Source organism: Bubalus bubalis, chromosome 13, assembly GCF_019923935.1.
Source record: "Bubalus bubalis isolate 160015118507 breed Murrah chromosome 13, NDDB_SH_1, whole genome shotgun sequence".
Classification (NCBI taxonomy): domain Eukaryota; kingdom Metazoa; phylum Chordata; class Mammalia; order Artiodactyla; family Bovidae; genus Bubalus; species Bubalus bubalis.
Genome location: NC_059169.1, coordinates 68,690,126 through 68,705,119, shown reverse-complemented (window position 1 = coordinate 68,705,119; position 14,994 = coordinate 68,690,126). Strand labels below are relative to the sequence as shown.

The 14,994-nt window shown below is 33.4% G+C and overlaps 1 protein-coding gene across 5 annotated transcripts in view; it reads right to left on the bottom strand.

The window, feature by feature from the left end:
* The window catches only part of INTS6 (integrator complex subunit 6), a 101,900-nt gene that overhangs the window by 75,126 nt on the left and 11,780 nt on the right, over positions 1–14,994 (bottom strand). For 4 of the 5 annotated variants that reach the window (XM_044926794.2, XM_025262962.3, XR_006543797.2 and 1 more), the window contains exon 4: positions 5,399–5,488. The exons of the other annotated variant lie outside the window; for it this stretch is intronic. In XM_044926794.2, the coding sequence (XP_044782729.1) occupies positions 5,399–5,488 (90 nt within the window). The remainder of the gene's footprint in view (positions 1–5,398; positions 5,489–14,994) is intronic. 5 annotated transcript variants of the gene reach the window in all.

Sequence of the window (14,994 nt, the reverse complement as noted above, 5' to 3'; positions counted from 1 at the left end):
GCTAATAAATGCAGGGTGAAGTTGCCTCACACTCTGAATAAAAACTATTTTGGTATAGCTTAATACAGAATTCTAGATAATACATTAGTAGTTGCAGCCATACAACTTCACTAAAGAGTGATCAGCCAGCATTTCTTTTTAATTATTCTATCATAGTGTTGTTTAGAGACAATCCTTAAGAGTTTCTCTTTGCTGATTTCAAACTCAAATCCTTAAGAGTCTGACTTTGAAAAAATATATATTTTAAGGGTATTGCAAATGTGATTACTGAAAATTCATTACAATATTAAAATATATCATCAACCCTTTTAATTGTGCATTTTTATAACTACATATTTTCAAATATTAATAATTGCTGATATATATATACATTTAATAGGGCCAAAAATATGGGTACAAAGGAAAATGTGAATGATCTACATCCAACAAATTCTTATTAAATGTTCCTGGCAAGTTGAAATAATAGAGACTAACATAGTTAGTCATGTCATACATATGTTCAGAACATCTCAATCAGTAAGACAGGAGCTAATCTTGATAATGAAAACTCAGGAACGCATTTATACACAGATCTGTTTAATACATTCTACCATACTACAATAACATCCTTCAAGATTCCTTAGAAGTCTTTTTGAAAAAGAAAAAAATAAAAATAAAAGTCTCCCAAATTCTAAGAGTACTGAGAAACAACAATTTAAAATATGTGTCTAAAAATCTTTGCATGATTAAAATAGTTTCAACAGCTTCTGGCACATATTATGGTAGCTTTAGGGAAACAAAAATACTTATGGGGAGATGGAGATGTGGTTTCTGATTTCAGATAGTAGAAACATTTTAAAATTCTGGATTGTCTTTTAAACATTACACAACATGAAGAGTTAAATGCAAACTACAATTATAGATCCTAACTATAGATTATCCTTATAAAAGGTAAATTCATTCTATATTGCCCAGAATGATCCAGAAAAATCACTAATACCAGTCCACATCTCCAAGACTGATGGGACTTCTGCATCAACTTTTGAGAACGGAAAAAATGAAAGATAAGATCACAAAGGACAGCCTCTTTAATACACAGTTGAGCTTACTCAGACATTTCTCTTTCTACAAACAAGTACTCTTTCAAGAAGTTATAAAAGTAGCTGTCCTAGTTTGTCTTAAAAAGCTGGAAAACTCATAAGAAGGCAAAACTTTTCATGTCAAAAGCCAATAGGTTTTTTTGACAGCAAATATCTTCTCTAAAACAATAGGGCAATCACAACATTGATAAAGAGATGCAAAGAGTCTTCAGCAAATCTCAATATCTGAAAGGTAACACTACTATTAGCACTTTCAAGGAAGAGAAAAACAACTGCTACATGATCCTGGAATGTCATTCATCACCAAGAAGGGACTGGCAGGATTTCTTCTGGCTACTTTATTGAGCAATATAGTTAGCCACGTGTTCCTGGAATCATAGCACAGCAGAGTTTTCCATTGCAAAAGAGTATAAAAGATCTTCTCAAGCAATAAAAACCAAAAAATTTTTTTCAGCAACTCTAATTATAATTTGGTGAATCTACCAAAACATCTGATACATTAGTAACATAACATGATGAATGATACTAGAAGTATTTGACCACAAGTATGTTTATCAACACCAAAGATAACTACGGCAATAAGAAATACACAGATTTCTCATGTATCAGAATTCAAGGTCCCATCTAACTCCTACCTCATAAATGAAAACACTGAAAAAAAAAAATTATCAAATAACTACATTTAAAATGAAAAAGTCAAAAGATACATACATATTCTTCTACCATAAGCCATCATCAAAATTTCTACAGTTATCTAAAAACACTACACTAGAAACACACTCATGAACAACTCAAGACAATGGCCTGGATTTTCATTAAATAAGGCCAAAAAAGATAATTAAAATCATAAATTAAGGTAAAATGATTGCTCAGAAGTTTCGTCCATAACACATGCTGTTTCTCTTCCAACCCCTAACACGCTGCTAAATGATGACCTGTCATAGAGGAAACAGTATCCCTGTTATTATTTTGACAAACAAGTTATAAGTAATTAGATCATTCTGGCCTGTACAAATTTAGCCAGGTCAGGAGGCAATATGGCACCAAGTTTTTCCATGAACTATTTTCTAGGCTCAAAACAACTTTGTACCAAGTTTCTCTATAACTTTCACAGACGTAATCTATGAGCCACATCTTATAAGGAATCACAAGATCCTTGAATTTAATCAAAATTAAAATGACTAAAAATTTACATTACACAGGATTTGATACACGCACAGGATAGGTAATATTAACCCTCCTCTCCTCCTTTAGTGCTTCCATATACCTAGTATGTATCTCTATTCTATCATTCATAAAACCATTTAACAGACAATCCTCCCCTTAGGACTGTGAACTTAAGAACCAGAAACCCACCCTATTCATCTTTGTTATCTTCACTACCTAGAAATGCCCTTGTCATAATGGTCATTCAAGGGACACTTAGAGAACAGGAACATAATACCCATGTCACAAATATACAGAGAGGGGAAGCAGACAACAGTAAATCAGGTAAGTAGAATGCAAATTTCAAGAACATACAGTAATAAACAGAAAGACAGCAGATAGCATCAGGGAAAAATAACTGGGTCTGGAGGAGGTTGGGATATCTTTGGAATTTAGATCAATTCTAATCCAGAGTTTGGCAATAATAAATGTTATAACCTTGAGCAAATCACTTTGCCTCCCCAGATCTCAATTTCCTCATTTGTAAAATAAAAAGTAATACGCCATAAGGATGATTTCAAAGCAGCAGGAACACTTATTACTGGAAAACAGCACTAGCACAACAGACCAAATACACTAAGTGAGATAACAGAACTTTGGGCAAAGGGCATTGTATGGGTGGGATGCACAGCTCTACAAACAGTAACAGGTCACATCAACAGCAGTCACGGCTACTCAAGAATTATACACACGTATCTAATGTGGAAATTATCAACACTCACTCATTCAGTAAGTCTTTAAAAAGAATCAAGTTTTGCCAAAGGTAAAGGTTAAGAGGACTGAAGAAAAAGAGGCAAAGGCAATATTCTGCTTGTTATTTCCTAGCAAAAAAAAATTACAATACAGATCATATAACACACACACACACACACACTCACAAAAAAATGAGCAAACTGAAAAGCATCTTTATGCTTTTTATAAATTGATAATTGTCCTCAAAATGAATCACATTATTTAATTATTTGGACTAGAAGAGACAAGTATTTCACATCTCAGCAAAAAATTAACCTTCCACAATAAACACATACAGGCATACAGGATACATTCTCTGGCCCTCAAAGTGAGTCTTGTTGGAATATTAAGAACCCAACATGGAGAAACTCCTAAACTTGAAACCCAAAACAACTCACAGACTTATGTTCCAACAGCATATCCAAAATAATCTTTGCCTCATAACAAATGGATTGTCTATCTCAGATAAGAAGTTGTGATCAATTTTGATTTTGACTATCAGACGCAATATCTACATCAATACTTTTTCAATGTAAGCCTTATTCTCAGTACTATGCTAACTATTGTAGAAGATACAACAGCACTAAAAGCTAAGATCCTGGCCCACAGGAAAATCTTCCCAACCTTACTAGGAATGAGTTTTAGGTTAGTATAAACACATAGTTCTATTTCTCCAGTATCTCTCCCAAGGGCCTAGGACACAAGGTGAGCAATTCCAATATCCATATCCATATTTTAAGATATTTTGTAAAGCTAAAACAAATTATCACAAACAAAGCAGATCTAGATATACGGGAACAAAATATACTGAACCCCAAAGGGAATTTCTACAAAGGTGGTAAGACAGAGTACCCTGAATAGATAATCTCACATGGAGGACTACTTCATATAAATGTAAAATGTAAATAAAAAAGAAAAATACCTTTGTAGTAATCCTAACTACAAAACAAAATCATAGTATTTCTGACCTGATTACTCATTCAAATTTTTCAAAAGGAAGGCAAAGTGGGAAAAATTTGAAATTTTCAAATTGAAGTTAAACAACCTGTTCACTCTTAATGTACACAATCAATGTCTATCTGTTTCTGAAAAATGGCAGAATATAATCGGCTATACAGTCCAACTAAGTTTAAGAAAGCCCCCAAATCCATTAATGTCAGCTATGGAGCATTTCATAGCTATGTCTATAAATTATTTAATTACAAATTTTAATCTACCAATTTTTCAACTGTTTTTCTGTGAATTATATCCTAAATTCCCCTTCAACACCAACTGTTCAAACAAAATAAATTTGGCTCTCCTCCCCTCAAGTCAAGATCAGGAAATAACGATTCTATACTAGTTCCAAAGCTTCATGGTAGAATTATACAGTGTTCTTTTCATTAGAGGCTACCAAGTACTTTCATTCACATCATTTCATTTCAGTCATTCAACAACCCTATGAGGTAAGGCAAGAATTTATTTATGGACGAATACAGAGATTTAGGGATGCTAGGTACAAACTTCATTGCTAGAAAGTAGTTGAACAAAGACTAGATACCCACGTGTCTGGACTGTATATCCAATTTGCATTCCACAATGTCACACAAATCGAAGTATTTCTACAAATTACTGAACTTAAAAACTACACTTTTTCTACTTACACCCTTTGTAAATACAGTGAGAATTAAAATTAAGATTCTAAATCAACTGCAAGCAATAAAGAGAATAGCCTAAACCACCTCCTTTCCATACCAACCTATTTTAATAAACAAACACAATATTCAAGAGCAGTTCAAATATTACAGTAAAAACATCTTAAAAGTCAAGATGAATCCCTTCCACTGAACTTATCACACTACACACACCCAACTCTGCACAATGCATGCTAGCAAAGAATACATGAGGCTAGCTCTCACTTATTTATATAGTATTTGACTAAGAATTAAAATGTCTAAAAACCTTCGCTTTTCCGAGACTTAGCCAACCTCTTGGCTTTGCTTACTCTAGGAGTCTCCACAGTGGAGCGCACATGACAATCCACTGAAACAAGAAGCCGTTATTAAAATGCTGCATCCATTTTTTGAGCCTCAAAATAAGAACTCATTTTACTAAATTTACTGTAACTGACACTGTGACCCTCACATAAACTCAAAAATATACATACAATTGAGATGGGTGGTAACTCCAAAATTTTTCACAGAAGGGATTCCTATTCAAGAAAAATTAGAGGCCAGTGCTACAAACAACAGAGAAGGTAAATGAGCTCTAGGAGCCAGATGAGTCTAGACTGCATCAAATAGAGAACCTATTTGAGGTTTCAATATCCTACAATGCCTATACAAATAAAGATTTTTTTCAAATGCCTTTGCATAATCCATGCTGATATAAACGTAACTTACCTCATCCTGGACTCCACTGGTAGTAGTCAACTTGCTCCCATCAGTAATTGTAATAATTATTGCTGGCTCCAAAAAAAAGGGGTTTCTTCCCTAAAGTCAAAAAACATATTGATCATATTAAAATCTAAAAATGAGCTTAATTTTTCTGAGTAAAAAGTCAATCTTCAGAACAGTATATAAATCCTCTTTTCTTGTTTTTAAATTTTATTTACAACTATACCTTTTGTACATTTTCAAAAAAGGTTTAGAAGGAAACATAAACTAAACAGGGATTAACTTGAAGGGTTGGAATTGAGGGAAAAATGGATTTTTCACTTCTTTCTACATTTTTGTATTGTATTCATTTTTACAGTGAGATCTATACTTAAGTAACTAAAAGTATTTAACTTCTTAAAAGGGACCCTACAGTTCAATTCTAATGATTTGACATATTTAGATATTACACATTAAAGTAATTTTTAACTTTCTCAACATTTACCAAGTAATCTATGCCTATAAAGTATCTAGCCAAGTGATCCAGTACAGAGATGGAAGGGCTCCATGAGCTGATTCCAAAGAAACATTAGGCTTGCCCTGAGTTTAGCAAAACAGTCCAATATGAAAAGTCAAAATTAAGAAGGATGGCAACTTAAAGAAATTGCTTGGCTAGAGGAGTAAAAAAAAACAGCAGCAGCACAGGCAATGAAACAATGGCACAGGCTCTTAAAAGCTCTGCAGTTAGGGCCAATCAACTTCACTAACTTCCACTCAAATCCCTGGCCAAGTCACAACACTATGATCAATTCTAGGTGACAGATTCTGTTAGGGACTCAGATAAACATAAGCTTATTTTTTACACATAAATGGCTCATGAAGCACATTTTGTATAACTCTTCAAGACAAAACCATGACCAAATGTAGAAGTTAGAGAGGGTAACTATGTTTGAAATCAAAGGTATTGAATTCTCTGCTACTAACAGTGTTCAAGAAAGGACAGAAAGAAGTTTTGCTGGATACAACATAAAACAGCATGTGTCACATGCACATTTTAACATGCATATGAGTCACTTGGAGATCTTAACAAAATGCAGGCTCTGGTTCAGTAGATCTGGGACAAAGACTAAGGTTTCACATTTCTAACAAGATAGCAGGCTAGGAAACACTAATGTCCACCGACCACACACATAATAGCAAGGATGTGGCATGTAATATTTTATAGTTCTGTAACATTTCCCTTATATTTATATAACTCTCAGTTATTAGCAGATTACAGCACATACTCATTTGTTGACTGAATTTACAAGCAGTTTCCACATATAGTCATTGTGATCATAACCTAATCATAAAGAGGGAGCAAGTGGTATTTGGTATATTAAACTTCTTGATCAAGTCAAGAAAGTGTAAATGTATGTAAGTGACATAAACATTTTTCCAACTAGTGTCCAAGAAACAATGGTTCCAAGTAGAGAAAACGTCTTCTGGTCAGATCAAATTAAAATATGTTGGAATAACCTCTAAAGGCTTTCAAATGCAGTTGCATTCAAATGTTCCTAGAACCTTGGAGGAGGATGTGATTTCCCCTCCCTTCTTCCTCTACAACAATCATGGGAGATGGAACACATTTTGGAAAACTTTACATTACTCTGCTGCCTCTCACACCATTCACCCCCAACATACACAATAAATTCTCATAACACGGATCTCCTCTTCAATCTAGAAACAGGTAGTGTTCATTCCCAACCTCTGAGCTTTGATTGGTTCCCTCATGAAGAATGCTTTTCCTTTTCCCTGCCCACAACCCATCTAATTCCTCATCATTTTTTAAGGCCCAGTTTAAGCCTTCCTCTCCTGCCTTAAAACTTTCCCTGATTACTCTGGCCTTGACTAATTCACTGCCCTCCCAACCCCTTTCCCTCTCCAAATTTTAATAGTGGTAGTTTTCAAACTTAAATAAAAATATAAACATAACATTTCCCCAAATAGAACTAGACCTGGAGTGCTTTCATGGAGTACATTTTGAATATACTTCCCTAAGCATCTGTTCCTTATGCTCACTTTAAATATATTACATCTCACACAATAATGAGAATATACTTAACACCACTGAACTCTACACTTGAAAATGGTTAAGATGGTAAATTTTGTTAACACAGTTTTACTATACCTTTAAAAAACACACCATCTTGTATTGTTTGCTATTGTTTCTTGTGTTTGAATCACGGAAGGATCATGTCATCATTCTTCCTCAGCACTGAGCACAAAATATTTTAGCACTGGACACTTAAATCACTGACTTTAATAGCCTCATATAGACCTGTCCAAGTTCACAGAGCCAATCAGAATTACTCAAACTTCAACAAGCTTCAAAAAATATAGAAGTCACCTTTACCACAATATAAATGAATGCTTCCCAAACTTATTACACTAGGCAGTAAGAATATTCCACCTCTTTCCTACTTACGTCCATCCAGTCATCCACTGTCCATTCATTCATGTATGCCATTCAAACACTGAGTGACTACTCTACATCAAGAACTGTTAGCTGCATGATACATAATCTCTATTCTCATACATGACAAAAGTATGTACCAATGGACATACAATAACTCTCGTCTCTACAAATATCATATTTGGCTACAAATATAATCTGGCAAAAGGAAATAAAATCAAGACATCCTCGTCTGTATCTCACTTTCATCCTTAAGCTAAAACTACTTTGACTGACTTGCTTCCTTTAAGAAACAAATCAGCAAATCTATTAATGCCACCAGGGCATGGGCTAAATACTTGCATAGGTATCTCTGCGTCACCTTCATATTCTAACCTAAATCAAAGTCATATTTTCTGTTCAAAAGTTTGAAAACCATCTACTCTTATTTCTGTATAAGCACACTTATAATTATCCTTCAAAAGCCAAAGGATTTGTCATATTTATAATTAAACAACTATGTACAGTTATTAAAAACTTCATGGATGATGCCGTCCACCCCAAAACTCACACATACTTATTTAAGAACCATAATGTCTAAAAATCAAGTTCAAATGTATTAAAACTTAGCAAGAAGTCTTTAAGTTATGAAAATTTAAGCCAAATTTAAAACATTAAAATCAGTTACTTTTTCTTGACAACAAAGCTCTTAACTGATATTTTACTGCAGCCTTGTACACATAATACTCTTCAGATTCTATGCCTAAAATTACTGTAATAACCAGGCACTTGGTAATACCAATAAGCACTTATATTTATCTCATCTGATCCTAAAAACTTGGTGAAGTAAACATATTTAATCATGGAGATTAAATGATATAACCCTAAGTCACACAACTGATTTTGGCAAAGCCAGAAAGTGATTCTAACTCTAAATTGCATGGTCTTTCTGAAGCATCTGAATGTCCTAATGGCAGCAGCTAAATTCTCTTGAATACAATTCTACACCAACCTGGATTGTGCCATTTTCATGCAACAAAGAAAGGTATTACAATTGCAGTTGTTGTTTAGTCACTAAGTCCTGTCCGATTCTTTTGCGACCCCATAGACCCCAGCAGGCTCCTCTGTCCATAGGCTTTCCCAGGCAAGAACACTGGAGCAGACTGTCATTTCCTTCTCCAGGAGATCTTTCCAACCCAGGGACGGAACCTGCATCTCCTGCATTGACAGGTGAGTTCTTGTCCAGGGAAGCCCCCAGTATTATAGTATTAGGATTAGTCACCAGGGAATCCCCCAGTATTACAGGATTACAATCAGTTTGGTTTTATTTAATATACTCTACCTACAGTAAAATTAACTATGTACGGTAGGACTATTCCATTATTTGGTTTCCTGTGGCTCTGTGATGTCTTATTTCCTGCAGTTCTGTGATGCTGCATCAATTTTTCTTTATATTAAATCAATATACCACTCCCCCAAGAAAAACACAGTGAAACAAAATGTTGTACGTATTACTTACTTTTGAAAACTCTATAACTTCAATCAACTTTCAGACACGATATATACAAATTAAAAAATGAAGTAATATTAAAAGCTTTTAATGACTTTTAAATTTTAGAAAATACAAGAAAAGATCAAAGGCAGAAAAAAGTAAAGAAAAATATGCCATCCTCATTCACCTCTTTACTCATTTAACTCTATTGTGCCTAAGACCCCTTCCTTTCTCAGGTGAGACAGTTTAGTCAAGAATCACACTAAGAAAAGGAACAGTGTTATGATAAAAATTAGAATAATGACTTAATGAATGTAATTTACACACAAAGAGAGGTTTCTTTATTTCCCCAGGGAAGAATTATCCCAACCTCCATATAAAAATGATTGTATTAACATTTATCTAAGCATAAATTTCTAAATATCCTGCAGAAAATGACCAGACCATGTTGTACCAATAAAGTTTTCTTACATATAGTTTTAGGCTGTTCCTCCTCTGCCTTTTCTAGTATGTTTACTCTTGGCAAAAGCATGTAAACAACTGGAATCTTTCTCTTTCTTACTATCTTTTACCCAGCAAACTAAAACACATTTTTAGTTGTCTGTCAGTATTGCAAGATTATTTTTTTCATGTTTTACAAAACTCTGCAAAGTTTAGTCAGAGAAGGCAATGGCACCCCACTCCAGTACTCTTGCCTGGAAAATCCCATGGACGGAGGAGCCTGGTAGGCTGCAGTCCATGGGGTCGCAAAGAGTGGGACACGACTGAGTGACTTCACTTTCACTTTTCACTTTCATGCATTGGAGAAGGAAATGGCAACCCACTCCAGTGTTCTTGCCTGAAGAATCCCAGGGACAGCCGAGCCTGCTGGGCTGCCATCTATGACTGAAGCTACTTAGCAGCAACAGCAGCAAAGTTTAATAATTCTCAAAACTTGAGTCACTATTTTACATTTTTATTCTTAATATCTATGAAGTCACTCAATTTGGAGACAGTTCATATTAGAATTTACCTCAAAATTCACCTCAGTCATAAAGCTAATCTTTATCTTAGAGTTGAAAAGAAAAAAAAAAAAAAAAATTTAAGGTCTGCTACAACCAAGGCAGCCAGTAGAGGGACTAAAAGTTTACTTATGCCATTAGCAGAATTAAACTCAGATGTTTTCCTCTCAGAGCCCTGGTTCTTGGCATAAAGAATCTAGACATGTAACCAAAAAAAAAAAAAAAATACTGCGCAAAGTATAAATCTACCTCTAGAGATATTTATTGATGGAAATCTTGTCATTTAGAATATTTAAATTTAATATTGGCCAAAAGTCCTGAGAAGAGTTCTGATAAAGATAAATACAAAAACTTTCACTTTACATATATTCTCTCAATAATTTAACATTATTGTGATGTTAAAGTAAGGCATAAAAATCTTAATATGAAAGTTTTAAAAATAAAATTAAAATAGATTTATCCAACTAAAACCTATTGCAATTTTGCAAAAATTGCTTTGGAAATGTTAAAACAAGTTATTGGCATTCAGCAGAAATAGTTTTTAAAATGTAAAAATAAGCCTAATTTTCCTTCAAATAAAAACTAACCGGGTTCTCAAATTCAGAATTTTTAGTTTTACCCAAGAAATTTACAATGTGCGTGGGGGGGGGGGGGGGGGGGGAACCACAGGAGTTTTACTGTACCCTTAAGCTTGTCTTAGCTATTATCTTTTGAAGTGATAGTGAAAGGAAAGCAGCTCTAATATTCAGTAGACCTTTTAGTGGCTATCTCTGCTGCAGGACCAGAGGGCTCAAGTTTTCCTTCCATGCCACCATGCTCCACCATGATATCAATGCTTTAAACAAATCCCAGAAGGACAGCCAAGTGCTTGTCTATGTTACACTTTTCCCAGGACAGGGAAAATGGGCACCACAGATCTGCTCTCCGATTCTCTCCATGACAGTATCTTCAGCTTACCAACATCTATCACCAATGAGCTATTTTACTATGTGTCAAGAAAGCTATGGCCAATGGAAATCAACAAAAAAGATGTTTAGATGTATAATGTTATATGGCTAGGCTAAAAGTATATTACCTAGCAGAAAATAAAAAACTTTCAGAAACAGCCTGTGCTTTTTTCCTATTTAAAACTTCCTTTTCAAGCAAATTACAGTGACAACAAGTAAAAATGTGAAGAAATGGAAAGGGCAGCTTTAAGAAATAACTACTACATCACTAAAGGTTCTCATGCATATACTGGACAAGTACCTAGCAGGATGGCGGCTAAAAATTTTGTAAGTTAAGTTCAAGACTAGAAGCTTTAAGTCCCCTTTATTTACATCTCTGTGGAATCTGCATAAATAGTAAAAATATGAAATGAAGCCTGCATTCATTATCTACCCTATTTTCCTCTAATACCATAGAGAATAAAGAAGTAACAATAGATGGTCTCCTAAAATGAAAAACCAACCACCTCATATTCATTTAGAAACTTTCTGACACTTCCCTATATTGTCAAAAATCAAATTCTATAAAAAATATAGAAACATTAATATTAAAAATATTCTACTTTAAACTTATTTCTAGAAGAAAAGCATCTAAGAATGCAATTCACATCCAAAGTCTTATTAATCATAATACTAATAAACACTTATACAACTATACAGAATTGAGAAAAGGTTTTAATACATACTGTGTAAAACAAGTCAACCAGAATCAATAACATTCTTTAGCTCAATATTGCTCAAACTTCAGACACTTGAAAATCACAACCAGAATTTTTTCAATATCTATTTACAATATTTATATACTTAATATTTTTAACTCTGTATCATTTTTTTAGCTTCAAACTCTAGCAATAAGACCTATGAAATCATAGTTTTGATGTGCAAATTATATTTTCTATTCAATACTCAGTGTCATAATACTGTTTACCTTTTGTTTATTAAAGAATGAGAAGGTTCATTATATTACAGGGATGAATACACAACTGCTTAATTACACATTCCAAAGAAAATATAATAATTATTTAAGCCACTAACAGCCCAACAGGCTTACATTAAAATCAATACTCCAAGGCCAGAAATACAAGTTTTATGTTTGTTTTTGAATTCAGCAAGATTATTACTTTTACAGTCAAGATCCCAAGTGGTATGGCATAAATAAGTCTTTGATGTAAAAATTCAGATATTCATCTTAAGAAATTAGTACAAATTAGTGCTTTTAAATTAATACTTTTGATTATGTAGAAGAGATTTCTGAAGGATACACACTATAAACTGATTTACCATGGTAGCCTCTGAAGAACTGAGCTGAGCAACTATATAACTTTCTCTAATGCTTAAACTTTTTAACCATGCACATTTATTACATATTCAAAACAAGTACTCTTCAAAATTAAAATGTGCTTAATATTCAAAAATAAAACTTTAAAAAAAATCTGCTAATGCATAAAAGTCTAGTACTTAGAATATGCTAAAGCATAAACTTTAAAAACATGTTAAAATTCCCCATTAAAAGAAATACACTTTTAGTTTCAAGTAACTCCATTATACAATCGTATACTAAAACAGTTCCTCTAATTCCTTATTTTTAAAAAACAGCATTAGAAAGAGATGGAATAATAAGACCAGCAAAAGCAGGAGGGAATCTTACATATTAATTTTAGCATAATGACTGAGGGGCAATATCCTAGGATTTGATTGAAATAATAAACTAAATACAGGTGGCCCTTGAACGCAAGGTTTAGGGGAGCTGACCCCTGCAGAGTCAAAAATCTACATATAACTTTACAGTCAGCCCTTTACATCTGCAATTTCACAACCTCAGATTCAACCAACCCCCAGATGGTTGTAGTATGTAAGAAATTCCACATGATAAGTGAACCTGCACAGTTCAAACTTTTGTCATTTAAGGGTCAACCATACTAGTAATGTAAAAAATATTCACTATCAGAACTGAAAAATTACAAGCTTGACTTTGTGGAAAAAAGTGTTAGAAACTCAATAAATGATAAGTATTAGTGTATCAAAGGAAAGTATCAAAGCTAAGTAATATAAATTCAATATATCTGAAATAGTAAATGGATTGCATAGTATTAATTTCAGTAAAATATGTAATAACAACAGGTTAGGGAGTTCCCTGGTGGTCCTGTAAGGGTTCCACACTCGCACTACTGATGGCCTAGTTTGATCCCTGGTCCAGGAACTAAGATTCCACAAGCCGCTGTGGTGCAGCCAAAATACAAATAAAATTTAAAATTTAAAAATGTTAGAAACATAACAGAAAAAGTTAAAAAATAAACAAGATGAAATGAAAACACATTTCCAAAGATGGGGAAAGTTTTATACAGCAATAATGCTGGAAATCTGACCTCCAAAAAAAATACACATCGGCCTATTCTATCACAAATAATCATCTCCTTGGGTGTTGATTACCACCAAACCTACAGATATCACATTTGTAAAAGTCTGATTAAATCATTTATTTAACCATTATCATTACTTCCTTCTAAATATCCACATTATGAATATACTCTCAAAAGAATCAAATATAACAGGTGTCCTACAAAAAAGATGGACTTCAACCTCAGCATTCTATTATACAAGTATCTTCAAGACCACAACTAAAAATGAAGAACCGCCTAATAAACAGTACATCTTAGTAAAGTCAGCAAAGTATCAAACTTAATAAAGGAAAATAATTCATGATAAGCACTTGGAAAAACTAACAGTCTTGTTGTTTTTCATATGCTATGGCTTAAGGTCAACCTCAAAATAATTTAACTGGATAAACCAAAATGCGAGATTAGTTTTAAGAGGCCCTACTCTGGAAAAAAATAAAAAGTACAGAATTTTTGTGTTCTGGGAAAGAATTTGTGGTAACCCAATTTCAGTAAGATATTTTTAGGAGAAAATATTTATATTTCTCCAAATTCATCATTTAGGTATATGAACTTGAGTAAAAGAATTTCTAGAAATGCACTCTGGCTAGATTCTGATCCAAACATTTATAGATGCTTGTACTAAACACCTCCCCACAAGTGTTTATAGATTTAAATTTTTCAAAATAGATGACATACTTGGGAAACAAAAAACTAACCACATAATATATGGATCTATTGTTAAAAACAAATTTTTACAAGACTTCCTAACTATACATATGAATCCACCAAGGTTTTACATTAGAAATGAACCTCATGAAAAAGCAGATATCACATATGGATGGGTTGGTGCCTACACTGACTGCTGCATGTTTTTGCTTGATACTATATAGCACACTGAAATGGAAGCTCTAAAAACATAAGATAACTTTTGTATATAAGGATTTACATTCAATATAATCTTGTTTGGGATTAGACATTATCCATTCTGGATTAACAAAATTTAGATTAAAGATCCTTTTCTCTTTCTACTACCTGACTTAGGCCCAATGTTCTGGATGCAATTACTTGGGTTTTCCTTCTAACTTACTGGTTTGAAAAATGAGATTGACAAAAATGTACAATAAAAATCCAAAATTTTACATTAATGTCTTCCAAAGTACATAAATGATCAGAAACCATCAAAACTCAGGCATTACATCAGGAGTCACAAAAACATCACTTTGCCTATTCCTAATAATCCAAAAGTACTAAAAGCTGTCATTATCTTATGGACCCAGCCTTTGTATCAATCACCACTGTGGTTCATAGTCTAACCTTCCACAAAGGTTATTT